Source organism: Vipera ursinii (genome assembly GCF_947247035.1).
Source record: "Vipera ursinii genome assembly, chromosome: Z".
Lineage (NCBI taxonomy): Eukaryota > Metazoa > Chordata > Lepidosauria > Squamata > Viperidae > Vipera > Vipera ursinii.
Genome location: NC_139517.1, coordinates 77,796,927 through 77,814,945, shown reverse-complemented (window position 1 = coordinate 77,814,945; position 18,019 = coordinate 77,796,927). Strand labels below are relative to the sequence as shown.

At 38.1% G+C, this 18,019-nt stretch overlaps 1 protein-coding gene across 12 annotated transcripts in view; it reads left to right on the top strand.

The window, feature by feature from the left end:
• The window catches only part of ATP2C1 (ATPase secretory pathway Ca2+ transporting 1), a 56,329-nt gene that overhangs the window by 13,730 nt on the left and 24,580 nt on the right, over positions 1 to 18,019 (top strand). For all 12 annotated transcript variants that reach the window (XR_014494297.1, XM_083378416.1, XM_083378407.1 and 9 more), the window contains 10 exons: positions 905 to 1,021; positions 1,753 to 1,842; positions 4,195 to 4,230; positions 5,940 to 6,001; positions 7,539 to 7,647; positions 10,633 to 10,788; positions 11,340 to 11,408; positions 12,980 to 13,055; positions 13,166 to 13,232; positions 13,698 to 13,822. Coding sequence is in view for 11 of the 12 variants with exons in the window: in XM_083378416.1 (XP_083234542.1) it covers positions 905 to 1,021; positions 1,753 to 1,842; positions 4,195 to 4,230; positions 5,940 to 6,001; positions 7,539 to 7,647; positions 10,633 to 10,788; positions 11,340 to 11,408; positions 12,980 to 13,055; positions 13,166 to 13,232; positions 13,698 to 13,822 (907 nt within the window). In the remaining variant the exon portion in view is untranslated. The remainder of the gene's footprint in view (positions 1 to 904; positions 1,022 to 1,752; positions 1,843 to 4,194; positions 4,231 to 5,939; positions 6,002 to 7,538; positions 7,648 to 10,632; positions 10,789 to 11,339; positions 11,409 to 12,979; positions 13,056 to 13,165; positions 13,233 to 13,697; positions 13,823 to 18,019) is intronic.

Sequence of the window (18,019 nt, the reverse complement as noted above, 5' to 3'; positions counted from 1 at the left end):
AATTTTTGTACTGTTGTTTTTTATTGTTGTTAGCCGCCCTGAGTCCTTCGGGAGATAGGGCAGCATATAAGTCCCAAAAATAAATAAATAAATAAATAAATAAATAAATGAATGAATGAATGAATGAATGAATGAATGAATAAATGAATAAATGAATAAATGAATGAATAAATATCATATTTGATGTCAAGAGGGTCTATCTCTCTAGGAATAGTATTCTAGCAGGTTATCTGCTATGAGAACTAACCTCCAAGATGGAAGATTTCTGATGGAGAAGGTATTGGTGGCTGAATAGCCTGTGTAACATTGAGAGAAGCCCAAAGATCACAGCAATAAATAATAATGAAAGTGGATGTGGTTGGGGTCTTATATTTATTTTTGGTTTGGGAAAGGAGTGTTCATTTTTAAACAGTTAATAAGGTTATTTTAATATTTTATGGTGCAAGAGCAAATTACTTTCAGAAATTATATTCTGAAGAAGCACCAGGTGTTAGAAAAAAGAGATTTGGAGGCTGGAAAATACTCTCCCCTCCCCTGCACGGGCAAGTTCACATGATGGAAATTGGATTCAGTCTCTTGAATCTCAAATACAATGATGCTTTATTAGTCTAGTAGAAGAAAGTGAACATTAAGTCTTTTTGTTGGTAAAAATCCAGCAATTCAGGAATAAGTCTTCATTGTTTGTTTTAATAATAGAACTTCTACTGTGTCATTCTAATTCTTAAAATACACAATAATGAAACAAGTTTAGATAAAAGAGTTTTATCCAGGAAATACCATGTACACAATATGGCTTTTATGGAATTTTACTGTTTTGATTGTACAAAAAGTATACACTCACATGAATGTGTAGATTAAATACATGTGTTAAAAATACATATCTATATATAAATATATATTGTAGGCTGATATTCAGAATGGCTTGAAAAATTGTGAAGTTTGCCATAGAAGGGCATTTCATGGTTGGAATGAATTTGATATTACTGAAGATGAACCACTATGGAAAAAATACATTTCTCAGGTAAGAATCTTTCCAAAAACACTTTTATTATTTTAAGTATCCAAATGAGCTGACTTCATGCAAGCTAAGAAATGCTGGGATCAAAATGATGTTGTAATAGGATGACAATAAATGGAGAAATGTATTTCAACTGATTTAATTTTCCAAGGTAGTTTCCACCCACTATTCAGGCCACTTTAGGATTGGATTCCTTGAATATTTCTTCTTATCTTTCAAAGCTTATTTAAATAAATATTTACAAAATATTTTTGATTATTTTATTTATAAATGAAATTCTGATTAATTAGAAAAGTGCACACAGGTAGTGCTCAGGTTATCACTACAACTGAGCCCAAAATCTTTGTTGCTAGGAGAGATATTTGTTAAGTGAATGTTGCCCTGTTTTATGACCTTCCTTCCCAAAGTTGTTGAATAAATCACTGCAGTTGTTGATTAGTAACATGGTTGTTAAGTGAATTGACTTTGCTTGTTAGAAAAATCACAAAAGGGGATCACATGACCCTGGGACGCTGCAGCTGTCATAAATATGAGTCAATTTCCAAGCATCTGAATTTTGATCATGTAACCATGGGGATGCTGCAATGGTCTTAGCTGTGAAAAACAGTCATAAGTCACTATTTCAGTGCCATTGTAACTGAACAGTCACTAAACAAATTTGTTGTAATGGTGAATTTTTTTTTTTATTATTCCAAGATATTTCTGAAAAAAATATATTTTTCCTTTCTCTCTAGTTTAAAAATCCTCTGATTATGCTCCTCCTGGCTTCTGCAGTCATCAGTATTATAATGCACCAATTTGATGATGCCGTCAGTATCACTGTGGTAAGATTGTCATTTTGCATTTAAATGAAGAGTGTAGAACCTTTGATAAAGTTCCTTCAACCTTATCTGTCGTGGCCAGTCGTGATAAATAATGAGAAATGTAATTCTAGCAATATCTAGGGGGCCGCTATTTCAGGTCCATGCTTTAAATAAACACAGCCCTCTGTATGTATGTATTTCGTTTTTCTCAGCTATTATTTTCAAGCTTTTTTGCTTTAGATCAAATGGAATTGCTTTGCTTTGCTTGCCATCCCAAATTGCTTTGTCCTTTTCACGTAATATGTTTTACTGAAACATGCATTTTAACTAGCTTTAAGAAATGGTATCTGCTCAGTTTCCTCTGTATTTAGAGATCATATATATATATATATATGATTGTACAGTATATCTGGTACTTTGAGGGATGTCTTTTTTCTCTCCAAGCTTTTGGATTGTATTCATGGCAAAGTAAATTTTCCAAATCTTTTGACTATTACTAAATATATTAAAAATATTTTTAAACTGGTCCCATTGTAAGGTTTTTAAATTTAAAGAGAAACAAATTCTCTGTGCATCTGCATTTCTTCTCATGTAACTATATTCTTCCTTTGATCGGTGATATATTAACTCTATGGAATTATACAATAGTGATCACATTATTATTATTATTATTATTATTATTATTATTATTATTCTGTCCTTTTTTAAAAAAAAACAAAAACAAAAAAAAAACTGTTTCTCCTGAGTAAGATAAAGCTGTTTAAGATACTGTTACATTACTCCCCTGTTGAAATGGAAACTGTAACAATAGTATTTGAATATAGTTTAAATCAATTCTAGAACTTATGGGATAAGTTGGGCAAGGCTGATGTACTTTGCCTATCTTTCTCCTCCTCTTCTGCATTGACTGTGTATCAGCCTGTTTGTCTGGCCGCATCTTGCCAATATACTATTTTCCCTTAGCTGCTGTTGCTGATGTCTTTAAGTGCAGCATATTATTACTTCATGTGTGTAGTTTCCAACTGATGTGTTTGCCTACCCTTCGCTTTTCCCAGCAGTTTCTTTTTTTGCCTGCCCAAAGATTTTAGCAGCAGCTGAGGAAAGATTGAAAAAAAAAAGCCCAAAGAGAGTTGGTTATGATATAACCAAAGCTAAGGGCATTGGCAGAGCTATCCAACCAGCCTTTCTCGTCGTCTCATAACATTCCTTTCCCTTCCTTCTCTTAGTTGGCATGAGTAGATACCAGTGTCTCTAACTTTTACTTACTCTGCCTTTCCTTTAATACTTCTGCTCATGTCTGGACCAAGACCTTTATGTCTGAACAGATTATATGGAACCATGCATGGAATGGTTCATATGTGACGTTTTGCATAGTAGCAATTTTGGAAACTAAATGTTACATCTAATTAAATTACAGTATGTAGCCTAGTTTAAAATGTAGATGGTATAAAAGAAGAACATGTGCATATTTTTCATTTGTTCATTTTTTGTTTGAATGATACCAGATAAGAAACAAATCATCTGGATATCAGCAAACAATAAAATCTTGAAAAATGTTTTTGGTTTTCATAGTATACATCCTTTAATGATGTGTCCCCAACTTTGTCTTTTGCATAAAAATATTATTAGACACATTGTAGAAAATTCAAACATATTTGAAATAGTTTAAGATAGTTAACCAAAAAAATAGTATGTGAATAATGATGTAATCTAAAAGATCCCAGAATTAATTCATATATATATATATATATATATATATATATATATATATATATATATATATATACACACATATATATATATATATATACACACATATATACACACACACACACACACACACACACACACACACACACACACACATATATATATATATATATATATATATATGGAGGGACGTGGTGGCTCTGTGGGTTAGGACGCTGAGCTTGTCGATCAGAAGGTCGGCAGTTTTGGCGGGTCGAATCCCGAGTGTCGCGTAACAGAGTAAGCGCCTGTTACTCGTCCCAGCTTCTGCCAACCTAGCAGTTCGAAAGCACGTAAAAATGCAAGTAGAAAAATAGGGACCACTACGGTGGGAAGGTAACAGCATTCCGTGCGCCTTTGGCGTCTACTCATCTACACATGACCATGGAGACGTCCTCGGACAAGCGCTGGCTCTTCAGCTTTGAAACGGAGATGAGCACCGGCCCCTAGAGTTGGAAACGACTAGCACGCGTGTGCGGGGGAACCTTTACCTTTACCTTTATATATATATATATATAAAATAAAATACATGATTCTTGCACATGTTTGTTTAGTTTGCATAGTATCTAACACATATTTACTTATTTGCTAAAATATAAGTAGTATTTATCTTCTTTTGTACAGGCAATACTTATTGTTGTTACAGTTGCCTTTGTTCAGGTAAGAATTTCTCATTTACTTCTGTTATGTATTTACAATTGTTATGGCAAAACATTTAGGAGTCTATTTGTAAGTTGATTCTTTTCCTATTTCCTTCTTTTTAATGTGTTTATATCTCTGAAAATATACATATGTATGGAAATATATCCAGCAGACTATACAGGAAAGGAGGGACTAAATTTACCAATGTTGCAATAATAACATTTTGCTTGCTGAAATAAAGAAATGTCTAGCAAAGAAGAATTTCCTTTTGCAACCTATTAATAAATATGTTCGGATAGGGCTCACAATTGGAAAGATATTGATCTACTTTTTCTGATCTGGATTATTGATGTAAATCTGAGTCTGATACACACACACACAGAGAGAGAGAGAGAGAGAGAGAGAGAGAGAGATTATACATGCATATACAGGTAGTCCTTGACTTACAACCACAATTGAGCCCAAAATTTCTGTTGCTAAGCAAGACATTTATTAAGTGAATTTTGCCCTATTTTATGACCTTTCTTGCCACACAGCATTTGTTAAATTGAAAACACGGATGTTAAATGAATACGGCTTCCTGATTGATTTTGCTTGTCAGAAATTGCCAAAGGGGATCACATGACCCCAGGACACTGCAACTTTCATAAATATGAGTCAGTTGCCAAGCGTCTGAATTTTGATCATGTGACCATGGGGATGCTCTAACAGTTGTGTGAAAAATGGTCATAAGTCACTTTTTCAGGGTTGTTGTAACTTTGAACGGTCATTAAGTGAAATGCTATGTCAAGGACTACCTGTAGTTATATTTCGGATCTTATAATTAGTGTCTGAGTTTATTAAAAAATACCTCCTAGATTGTAGAAAAAGAGTATTGGGAACAGAGATAGTCAGCTGAGTATGTTGTTACAGACACATTCTAATTGAAACTGAGAAATTTAGCTTGAGTTCTCAGGTGTTCCATTCTAGCCCCAGATTGGATAATAAAATTGAACAAAGGGAATATTTGGGAAATGGAAGATTAACCCTCAGAGCTTAGGGTCATCTTCTTTTTCCCATGAGAAATTCCTCCAGGTTCACCTACAGCAGTTTTCTATGCAGTATCTTTTTATTTCCATATTTGAGGCAAATGTAGTGTGATGTTTATCAACACTTGGTAATCCACAGATACCACTTTTCCTAATAGGCATGTAGCACAGATTGTAGTAATAGCTATGGTGTAAGAAGGTACACAGGATACTAGTGCTATGTAAAACTTCTGGATGTCATTTTTTTATTAGGCCACAGAATGCTAATGCTGCCCATAGTTTTTGTCAAGTAATTAAAGTGAATGAGGACTGATCTTCTGGAGGCAGTAATAGCATTCAGTGATGCAGTCTATTGGCCTCTTTACCCAAATGGTGGAGCAGCCTGGAGTGGAAAAGTCAGTGTGAGTCACATGGGATGAGCTGGGCAGTTCACTCCATTGCTCAAAAGAAGGCGAGCAGCTGCCATAAGAAAGTCACATGGAGTCATATGATTGAACTAACCTGGGAGGATCCACTATAACAAAAGAAAAGGAATGAGGCACAATTGTGGATATATTTAATACTGGCCCTTAGGGGAAAAAATCAATTAATAATTTTACACATGTGGAAAATAACAGATCAGCTACGGAATTACAGATTTTCAGAAATCTTGTGCATATACCAATGTCTGGTCTCTAATTTCATGCTTTGTATTTGCAGGAATATCGTTCTGAAAAATCTCTTGAAGAATTGAGTAAACTTGTACCTCCAGAATGCCACTGGTAAGGAGTAGCTTCTTCTAGTTTTAGACGTACGTGACATGTCTGAAAATGCACATCTAATTTCATATTGTGCAAAATGGCTGAACCTGTGATTTATTTGAATTGGCTTCTATATAGCAGTAATTATTTTGATGATTTCAATTTACTTGTAAAATGTAATTCCATCCGAAAATTACAGTGAAGAATAGTATGAAATTTTATTTGAAAATAAATTACAAACAAGTTCTCTTTAAATAACAGGTTTTTATGTTCTTGTGTCATTGAAATAGTGAATGCAGACATTTTTGAGCCACAGATGATAACTGGCCTTTTTGAAAGGGGAATCTAGTTTGTTGAAAAAGTACATATGAGCAGAGAAATATTTCATAGTTATATAAATAAAAATGTACAATCTTTCAAATGTATATTATTTTTAAGGTTTTTCTCATTTATATATAAACAATTGCTGGAATTTGTGGCTATTGAATTATGCTCACTTGGATTCAGACATGCATATCTTAAGTTCCATCAATTTGTATGAGTCCACTCAACCTGCTTTTAATCCAACCCTCTCTAAAATTATTTTTATAGAGATTCCATAGGGCTACACCTGGTCATTGTTTTAATTCTCCTGCAATAGAATTTATTTAAAAATCTGGCAAATTATAGATGCGAAAAAATATTGTGCAAAAACACATTATCTTTTTAATTCTCAACATTCATGATGCCATTTTTTTTTAAAAAAAAGAACAAAATAGTTGGCATTTTGATTTCTGTTTATATTGAACAGAATCTCAGTTTTTGCTTGAAATGGAACAAATAACAGCTGAAAGGGAAGTTGTTTAGTATAGCAAATCAAGCATATTTTATCCAGAGGTATACATACAGTAAAGGCTAATCAAAGATTATAAGTTGAATTTTATTTTAATTTATTAAAGTTAGGCACTGCCTAACCCCTGACTGACTCTGGGCAGCTTACATAAAACTAAAGAAAATAAAAGATACAATATAAGTAGAAATGTTTTTTTTAAAAAAGAAGGGGGTGAACAAAATGATAACTCTGGCTAACAACACCTATACATGCAAATGTATCTGACATGTTTTAATCACCTTAACTCAAAGCTTTGGAAAAAAGTCAAGTCTTACTAGCGCTTTGCTTAGTCCAGTGAAGAAGCACATGGATACTCTCTCTATCCTTACTGTAAAGTTACATTAACAGAATCTTTCTAATCTGAAAGTATTCTTCCCCTCCTTTCCTTCTACTCACTGGAAAACTAGTAGGGGTCTAATCTAAAATGCTTCCCACATCCCCTCTGTTTCTCGAGAATGAGATACCTTTTGCATGATAATTGCCTACTCTGTGACTTCCTCCTCTCTTCCAAGGTCATTCCCATCTACCTCTATAAGTTTTTAGGGCTTTTTAGAATAGCATCAGGATGGGAATAATGTACATAGTTGTCTTATTTAGCTATTAAATTTAAAGGTATTTTCTTTTTAATTCTTAAATGTGAAGGAATAATATATTCTATTAGGTTTTTATCTATTTGTGTTTCTCCAGTGTTCGAGAAGGAAGGGTAGAACATACACTTGCAAGAGACTTAGTTCCTGGAGATACTGTCTGCCTATCAGTGGGTGATAGAGTTCCTGCAGACTTGCGCTTATTTGAGGTATGAAATCAATGACTTAGTAAATAATAGAACTGACTTCTCTTTAAATTTCTAACAATGTGCATGCATAAGCCAATTTTAATAGATGAATGCTGTAATGTTGTATCAAGTAAAAATGTAAGACTAGGAGCTACCTTATACTCCTTTTGTGACTATTGATACTCCAATTCTATTACATTTTCATCTGGTGGCTTTATGCGACCCTGGAAATATCAGATGTGATTATACTTATAAATAATTGGAAACAAGTGGTGATAACTTACCTAAGGTTTTAATTTAGAATGTTTAGATGAGTTAATTGTTGATTATTTTCAAGAGTTTCACTTTATATTTCAGGACAGAATGTTTGTAGAAATTTCACTATCAGACTTCTGGTTTGCTGAGGCAGCCGATATGGACGTCTGGAAGGCAAGCTCTGTCTTCCACGTTCAGTTTCGCTTCGCTGGGGGACCCTGTAGGGGCGACCAGCAAGGAGGGGATCCCTGTTGGATCGCGAGAGGGCAGTAGCTCTTCCGCTTGATCCAGGGCAGCCCTCCAAATCGGCGGACGAAAGACCGGCCATAACAATATGGCTCGTCACTGGCTGCAAACAGCCGAAGTCACACTTACCATCAGGCAATTTTAAGGCAGCGTGGACCAGACTGGGTGAGATCTACCTCTCTTAAATCTTAACTATTTTCTTTACCTGCATAAGCTGCCTTAAGTACTTTCCCCCCTGTGGAGAGGGAAGGGAGATTTTACCCCTCCCTCTAGAAACAGTGGCGACTGACTATCCAGGGGAGTTTAAAACATTGAAAGAATAACTTGATCCTAATTGGAATTTTATTTTTAAAAGTTTGTGGACTAAAAGATCTTCTTATTGAAGATTGGGGTTTTTACTTACAAGAAAGAAGCAAAACTGAAAAGATTATAAAAATTCAGATTCAAAAGAAAACTTTTAAGGGTAGGGGCGACATCTTGTGGCTAAACCAGATACTACAATTTGTTATTGTGTAAAAGAGACTTGGCCAGCAGCCCAGACAAATAGATAAGATTTATGCAACCTTGAGAGAAGCCCAGCTGTGTTCCTTTTTCAGTGACAAAATCTTTTTTTTTTTGCATTCTCTGATTGTGAAATTTTAATCTAATACATTACTAAGAAAATATGGATGAAGATCAAGAACAGATTCTTTCTATGTTAAAAGCAATTCATCAAACTATTCTTACAGCTATGGATGAAATAAGAGGTCACAAAAAGAACAAGATGTCAGGCCAGATATACAAGCTCAAACTTTGATTATATTTGAAAAATCAACTACACAGAATATAACAGAAAAGGTGGAACAATTAAAGATTATGACAGAAGATTCAACTGATCAACAAATAGAGTAAATGGAAAACCCAGAAAAGGGGCTGACAATATGGAAAAAGGAAAAGACTTTCTACATAAATCAGAAAGAACCTGACGATCAAGAAGAAGAACAGATTGAAGAGAAGATAAACAGTTCAGGACAACTAGGTTGAGATGGAAAAATAAAGAGACAATTTGTTAGTTCTCTCAAAAAAAATGGCGACCAGATGGTTTTTTTCTACGTCAAATAATCTATATAACAATACAGGAAGATTTGTTTGATGACTCTAAAGCGTGGACATGGAAGATAATTTGGCAAAGAAAGCTAGAGTAAGACTGAAGAAAATTGGGGTTTTGGCTTACTTGTGCGAATTAAAATAGAATATATCCAAATAGATAAGACATGTACTTTGAAATATTAGACATTGTTATGAGATGAGACAAAGAAAACTGGTTATTTATAACTTAGAAATATAAATATTAATAGTTAAATTTGAACATTGATTTGCTTATAAAGGTTAAATGTAAAGGTAATTAAGATATATATAAGCTAAAAATCAATCGATGAATAAATATTTTTTTACCTAGCAGTAATAAGAATTATTAGCTTAAATATGAGATAGTAGATATCAAGAGAAAAAGACAAGAAGTATTAAATGTTGAAATAGGAGGAATTTTGGTTACTAAATTTAAGATATATGGAAATTCCCAGAAAATAAGAATATTATAATGTATTACTAACTAGTTGATGTAAGATGGTGAGAACTCAAATAGATACGGTGTGTATTCTGAACATTAGATCTTGTGGTGGTGAATTGTGATAAAGGGAATTGGGTTATTTAAAATTTGGAAATTATGAATATCAAACGTGAAATATAAATATTAATGGGAAACCAAAACTTGGGAAAAATTAATCAGGATATTGATTCTCTAAAAAGATGTTAAAACAACTAGGATATATATAAACTAAAAATTATTGATAAATACAAGAAAGTTATTTTTTATTTAATTGATACAATAAGAATTGTACTAATTTAAAGATGAAACAGTAAATATTAAGGGGAAAAGAGGGGAAACATTTAATGTAATAGTTTGAGATCTGTACTAAAGATATTTGTATGTTATAGAATTATTGACCAACTCAGTCACCACGTTGCTTTTCCAATACTTAAATGTAAAACTAGAAAACCAATAAAATTTTCTTTAAAAAAAGAAAATTCACTATCAGTCCAAGAAGTCCAAATAGGTAGTTTTAATTTGAGTTATTCAGTCATTTTAAAGAGCTAACACATTGTGAATTTCCTAAGAACATTATTATTTTATAAGTGAAAAATTGAAAGTGAAAAAATTTCAAAGATGGGATTTGTTTCCTAACATAATTTGTTAACTGGATTCTGATTATACATGTTTTCCTTTGTTTCTACAGTATGGTTTGTTAATAATATAAAGTCAAGGAGATAAAACCTAAAGTAAATTACCCTGAAATGTGCATTGGGGATCAACTGAAAAGACTTTCTTTAAGTAACATCTCCATTTTGCTTAACATGCTCTGTCCCCAAATAGAACAGTTAAGTTTCAAACGTGAATATAGCCCCCACCATTTTAAAAAGTAGAATGCATAATATAACTTTAATTTTATTTGTTTACTCTCAAAGGCAATTGATCTCTCTATTGACGAATCGAGTTTGACAGGTGAGACAACTCCAAGCTCTAAATGCACTTCTCCCCAACCAGCTGCTACGAATGGAGATCTCACATCAAGAAGCAATATTGCTTTTATGGGAACACTTGTTCGATGTGGAAAAGCCAAGGTAATTTTCCAATTTTACCAAACTAATTCTAAAAAATAGATCAGAGAGAGAATATGTATTTTTAAATTTTGTTTGCTGGAAAATATATTATGGATTCTTTCAGTTGCCTGTTTTTAATTTGTTGGAAATATTAAAAAATGAATTGTTCACAACATTGTGTTAAATATATTTCTTTTAATTCAGATGGAGTCATAACACCTGAAATCTATTTATATAATGAATAATGTTTAAATCAATGCAACTAAGAACTTAAATGGAGCTTTGTATGTCAGATTCTGTGGAGTCACTTACCGCCTCTTTGTTGCTGGGATTCTTGCAAAGAGTACTAGACTAGATCAAGCTCGGTTACATTTTGTCGTGTACATCTTATATTTTTAAAAATTTATTTGGAAATTTAGTCAACACAGATTAAAGTTCTGCTTTAACTGTTCAGAATCCTTGAGTACTTGTTCATATTTTTTCAAAAATTTAAATTTGGGCAAACCAAAGTGACTTCTGGTATAGAGGAATTTTAAACATTTTACTTCTAATCTTTTTCTTCTGTTTTGTAGGGGATAGTTATTGGAACTGGTGAAAACTCTGAATTTGGTGAGGTTTTCAAAATGATGCAAGCAGAAGAAGTAAGCAGCATTTCACAAATAATATTAATGTAAACCCTGACTAGTTACCAATTTACAACCATTCATTCAGTGACTGTTAGAAGTTAGAATAATATTGAATAAAAAAGGACTAATGACTCTTGCCTGAAGTTATGACGATTGCAGTGCCTGTTCAGTCACATTATCAAACTTTGGGCCCATCCACACTTACGACTGCAGGGGTACTTCATCTCCTTTTCCTCCATTTGCCCTCCCCTTATCTTTGCTCTTTTGGGCAGCCCTGCACTCCACCACATGCCCCTGCAACCCTCCCTCCCACTACTCGTGGCTGATCTTTGCCATCTTTCCCCTCCTACTGGTGGCCCAGGATCCAGGTGTTGGGTTAGAGTGCAGCCCAGGATGCAGGGAGGATTGAGGGCAGGGATACCCATAGTGGTTCCCTGGCAAAGCTGGATGCTGTGTGGGCTGCAGAGGTGCAGAGTACACACTGCATTCCTGGAAGCCTACAATCCTTCCCATGCTTCCAAATCCATCCCAACACTGCATCCCAAAGAGCCTCCACCTTTGCCCAGGAAACCATCACTGGCTCTTCCCATTCTCACTGTGTGTGCACCCCAGAGCTGCCTTGCCACCACCTGGATTCCCATCTACCAGCAGGAGGAAGAAGATAGCAACTGTGGGCAATGAGATGCAGCATTGGCAGGGAGAAGCAGGCGTGCAGGACACACAAAAGGGCTGAGATGGGGGAAGAAAGACCGGTGAGGGGAATTAAAGCAAAAGCAATCATAGTAAAGGTAAAGGTAAAGGTTCCCCCGCACATGTGTGCTACATGTGCTAGTCGTTTCCAACTCTAGGGGCCGGTGCTCATCTCCGTTTCAAAGCCGACGAGCCAGCGCTTGTCCGAGGATGTCTCCGTGGTCATGTGGCCAGCATGACTAGACGCCAAAGGCGCACGGAACGCTGTTACCTTCCCACCGTAGTGGTCCCTATTTTTCTACTTGCATTTTTACGTGCTTTCAAACTGCTAGGTTGGCAGAAGCTGGGATAAGTAACAGGTGCTCACTCTGTTACGCGGCACTCGGGATTCGACCCTCCAAACTGCCGACCTTCTGATCGACAAGCTCAGCGTCCTAACCCACTAAGCCACCGCGTCCCTTAAAGCAATCATAGCAGGGCAGAAGAAACACGAGGCCGTTGCCTAATAACAGCGCTGTCCTGGCCTAAGGACCACAACTGGTGTACTGGAACTTGCTGTTCCTGAATAATTTTAAACTTGCATGGCAGGCTAATATGTCAGCACTCTTAAAAATTTTATATCATTGCATACCAATGTACAGAAATGAGTTCAAACGTTGTGCTAAAGTTGAATGGATGCTAGCCTGAATTTAGATTCTTTAAGATTTAGAATGTGAGTTTACAATTTAAAATTTATTTCTTTAATATCTCTTAGGCGTAAGGCTTTTCTAAGGAATTCTTTAAAACAGTTCAATCCTTGTAATTTTAACATAATTTCAGTGAATGTGAAATAACTGTTCAAACTCAGCAAATCAGTGAGTTTAATAATATCAGCCTGAATTTTTTTTTAAATAAAGGCACCAAAGACACCTTTGCAGAGAAGCATGGATCTACTAGGGAAGCAGCTTTCCTTGTATTCTTTTGGTATAATTGGTAAGAAATCAGTTAAGTTATTGATTGTTTAATGTTTGGGACACATTGTGGGAAAGGGTTTTAATACCAGGACAAGGATTGATGTTTAAAAGTTATTTTTATTTTTATAGGAATAATTATGTTGGTTGGTTGGCTGCAAGGAAAACATATCCTTGACATGTTTACCATTGGTGTCAGGTAAGATTTTTATTCTGTCTCCACCACATTGTATAAAAACCAGATTTCATTCCCTAAAGAATACCATGAAATGAGGAACGTACTTTCAGGACTGCCAATGTATTGAGTAGATTCTGTCTCTGTGCAAATAAATTTTTAAAAAATCCTAATTTTGCATATAGACTGTTAAATTCTAAGCTTGCAGTGATACAGCAGAAAAGAGTTTTGGAAGTTGTGGTGGCCTCCAGAAACATTTCAGAGTTAGGCCGTGCTACTTGAATTAATTTTGGATTAACAAATATGCTTCTGCTTTAGAAACCTCAACTTTCAAAGAAAAAAAAGCAAAATACCAGTCAGCTCCCTAGTCCTCTTTGAATGGAGTTACTCATGAAATTTGTCAATACTCCATTTTAACTTAACTCTGTAAGTCATTTTTTCTGCATTCAATATTGACATATAACTTAACACATCTTTTCAACATTGCAGTTTAGCTGTTGCTGCCATCCCGGAAGGTCTTCCAATTGTTGTAACAGTAACATTGGCTCTTGGTGTCATGAGAATGGTTAAGAAACAGGCCATTGTGAAAAAATTGCCAATCGTTGAAACTTTAGGTAAGTTAACTATAATATGCAAAACTGCTAAAAATATCTAGGAATAATTTAAAACATGGATCAAAATACTTTTAAGCATAAATGGCATATAATTGGATAAAAAGCAGTGCTTCAGTGTCCACTAGAGCAATAAAGTATTATAAAACTAACCCCCTTGTATTTCTGGAATAATAACTTGGTTGGGTCCAGAGACTTGGTTGGGCCCAGAGGGAGGGATTCCTCTGGTTGATCTTTGCCCACCAGGTTTCCGGGTGCTACACCGGCCTCTGGCTCAGGGTAGGGGTGGAGGTGTGGCTGTTGTTATGAGGGAGACCTTATGTCCGCGGGAGGCCACCGTTCCCCAGATAGTCGGGTGTGAGTCTCTCTTTTTGAGATGCGGCCCTGGTGCGCAGTTGGGCTTGCTGCTGGTGTACCTTTCGCCTAGTCACATAGCAGCAGCCCTGCCTGAGCTTCTCAATGTCCTCTCTGGGTTGGTGATTGAGTTCCCGAAACTTATAGTTTTGGGGGACTTCAATCTACCATTGCTGGGAGGATCATCTGAGTTGGCTCGGGAGTTCATGGCTTCCATGACGGCCATGGACCTGACGCAAGTAATTTCGGGACCGACTCATGAGGGAGGCCACACTCTTGACTTAGTTTTCTTATCTGGACGGTGGTTAGTTGATCTTGGTGGGGGCTCCCCAATTGTTATGCCCCTGTCATGGACCAATCACCATCTCCTGCGGCTGGTCTTCCATTTTGCCACCCCCGCCGTGGGTGTGTGGAACCAATTAAATGGTACCGCCCCAGATGCTTAATGGACCCCCAGAGGTTCCAGGCGGCGCTGGGGTCCCCACCTGCCTCCCTTGCTCACAGCTCGGCAGATGCCTTAGTGGAAGCCTGGGAAAGGGCAGCCACTGAGGCTCTTGACCGAGTTGTACCCCTGTGGCCCCTGACCCGGTGCAGATCCCGTCGAGCTCCATGGTTCTCCACGGAGCTCCGGGAGATGAAGCGTCGGAGACGGGGCCTAGAGAGCGGTTGGAGATCCAGCCGATCCGAATCCGACCGATTGCGACTAAGAACCTATACTAGGTCTTATCTCGCTGCGATAAGGGAGGCGAGGTCTAACCACTTCGCCACCCTTATCGCGTCTGCAGATAATCACCCGGCCGCCCTGTTTAGGGTGACTCGCTCCCTCCTGAATCAGGAGGTGAGGGAGGAACCCTTGCAGGGTCGTGCCGAGGAGTTTAACCAGCATCTGTCGGACAAAATCGCTTGGATTCGGACCAGTCTGGACTCTGACTGGGCAGAGTCTGTCGAGCAGGACGCGGGCGGTCTTGTCGATATCACCTGGGAGGAGTTTGATTCTGTGACTCCGGAGGAAGTGGACAGGATCATGGGGAGGCTGAGCACCACCACATGTTTATTGGACCCGTGCCCTTCCTGGCTGGTCTATGCAGCCCGGGAGAGGACACGCAGCTGGTTCCAGGCAGTTATATCGGCTTCTCTGAGTGAGGGTAGCTTCCCCGCCGTCTTGAAAGAGGCGGTGGTGAGGCCTCTCCTCAAGAAGCCTGCCTTGGACCCAGCTGTATTGAACAACTTTCGTCCTGTCTCCAACCTTCGCTTTCTTGCGAAGGTTGTTGAGAGTGTGGTGGCGCATCAGCTCCCTCTGGTCCTGGATGAATCGGATTATCTAGACCCGTACCAATCGGGTTTCAGGCCCGGGTACAGCACGGAGACGGCATTGGTCGCGCTGGTGAATGATCTCTGGAGGGCTCGGGACGGGGCATTCCTCTGTTCTGGTCCTGTTAGACCTCTCAGCGGCTTTCGATACCATCGACCATGGTATCTTGCTGCGGTGTCTCAGGGGATTGGGAGTGGGAGGCACGGTTTTACAGTGGTTCTCCTCCTATCTCCAGGGACGTTCGCAGTCGGTGTTGGCAGGAGGGCAGAGGTCGACCGCGAGGTCTCTCATTTGTGGAGTTCCTCAGGGGTCGGTCCTCTCGCCTCTCCTGTTCAACATCTATATGCAACCGCTGGGTGAGATCATTCGTGGTTTTGGAGTTGGGTATCATCAGTATGCTGATGATACCCAGCTTTTCCTTTCGACCCCAAACCACCCCAGTGATGCCCTCAGCGTGATGTCCCGTTGCCTGGAGGCGGTTCGGGTCTGGATGGGGAGGAACAGACTTCAACTCAACCCCGACAAGACCGAGTGGCTTTGCATACCTTCATCCCGGGTTTATTCGGACATTCCACCTCTCACTATGGGGGGTGAATTATTACCCCCCATAGATAGGGCTCGCAACTTGGGAGTCCTCCTAGATTCACGGCTCACCCTGGAAGACCATATAGGAGCTGTGACTAGGGGGGCTTTCGCCCAGGTTCGCCTGGTGCGCCAGTTGTGGCCCTATCTAAGCCGGGATGATCTATGCACGGTCACTCATGCGCTCGTGACCTCTCGACTAGACTACTGCAACACTCTCTACATGGGGCTGCCCTTGAGGACCACCCGGAAGCTCCAACTGGTACAGAATGCAGCCGAGAGAGTTGTGTTGGGAGTCTCCCGATACTCCCACGTTACACCTCTGCTCCGTGAGCTGCATTGGTTGCCAGTTGCCTTCCGGGTGAGATTCAAGGTACTAGTAATGGTATTCAAAGCCCTACATGGCAGTGGTCCGGAGTACCTGAGGGAACACCTGCTGCCGGCATCGACTTCCCTCCACCCTGTGCGTTCCCACAGAGAGGGCCTCCTCAGGGTGCCACCGGTCAGAGAATGTCGACTGGTGGCCCCCAGGGGGAGATCCTTCTCTGTGGGCGCTCCGGAGCTATGGAACCAGCTACCGGTTGAGCTCCGGACGGCGCCCGACCTTCGCTCCTTTCGCCGCGAGCTAAAAACATACTTTTTTGAACAAGCTGGCCTGGCCTGATGAGGGGATTGGGGGGGGGGGTTTGTTATTTTTATTTTACTAGGTTTTATGGATGTATTTTAGTATGTGGGCATTTATTTAATCTATTTTTAACTTTTGTAGTTTGTATTTTTATTCTTGTCCTGTTCACCGCCCTGAGTCCTTCGGGAGAAGGGCGGTATAGAAATATTATTAAATAAATAAATAAATAAATAATGTTAAAAAAGTTTTTACTGTGTTTAAAAATTGCAAAAAATATTCTTCAGGCAGTTGAAATGGCAGACTGAAGCTTGAATGGTTGTATATTGATGAGGCCTTGTTTTTGGAACAGGAAACATAATTTGTTAAACTGGTGCAGAATTCAGCAATATAGTTATTGGCCATAGCCACTTATTTGTACCATATAAAAAATATTTAACCATATTCATGTGTTTCACAGTGTATAGTACCTACCCAGAGAGAAAACATGTCCAAGCTTTAGAAGAGCAATGGAAACTCTACTAGATTTGTATGATCAGAGTTGTAGAACTTTTCCTTAGGAAAAAGTTCTAGCTCCCTTCATTTCTACTCTTAACTGGGACAGCAGCTCTAAAATGAAAGCGTTGGATTGAATGACTATGTTATTAAGAGTAATGTTTGTTTGACACCTGAAGTTTATTAAATAGACAAAATGTTTGAGCTAGTGGAAAAGAGAGAAAAAAGATTGTATGTTCATCTAGAGAAAACTAGGCGAGCCCATGTTTACTTGCCTTAACTAAATCCAAGAATAGGGAATAAACTTGGACCTAAGAGCCTTTTTGCTTTCTTAGAGTATGTCATTAGGTCAGGCCCCACTCCAAAAGTAATCATCCAGGTTATCTGGAGGAGCCACTAAAAGAACCAGAAGTATTTTGAAATGTATCTTTCTTTAGATTTGGATCATGATGGTATTCATCTTCCTAAATGGAAAAGGGAAATAGTTGCAGAGCAATACTTGCAGGCCCTTCATCCAGAGCACCTGCAAGAAGTTAGCTTGGCCATCCAATCCTTTCTCTGGGCAAAGATGCAGAATGTGGAACCAGCTACCCTTGCAATTGTACCTGTTGGAATGTGAAAGATAGCGCCGGCATGAATTATGTTAAAACTTTAGTGAAAGAGGTGGGGCTTCTGTCTAGAAATGAACTGGCCTGAATAGGTTTATGACATGGCTATGCTACAGATTATGGGACTTTTCCTATCCCTGACTTAAGCAAAGATTCTTCTCTATTATTTTGGATTCTAGACAGAGATTTTGCTCTTATGTTCCATTATCTTAACAAATCTGGAAAAT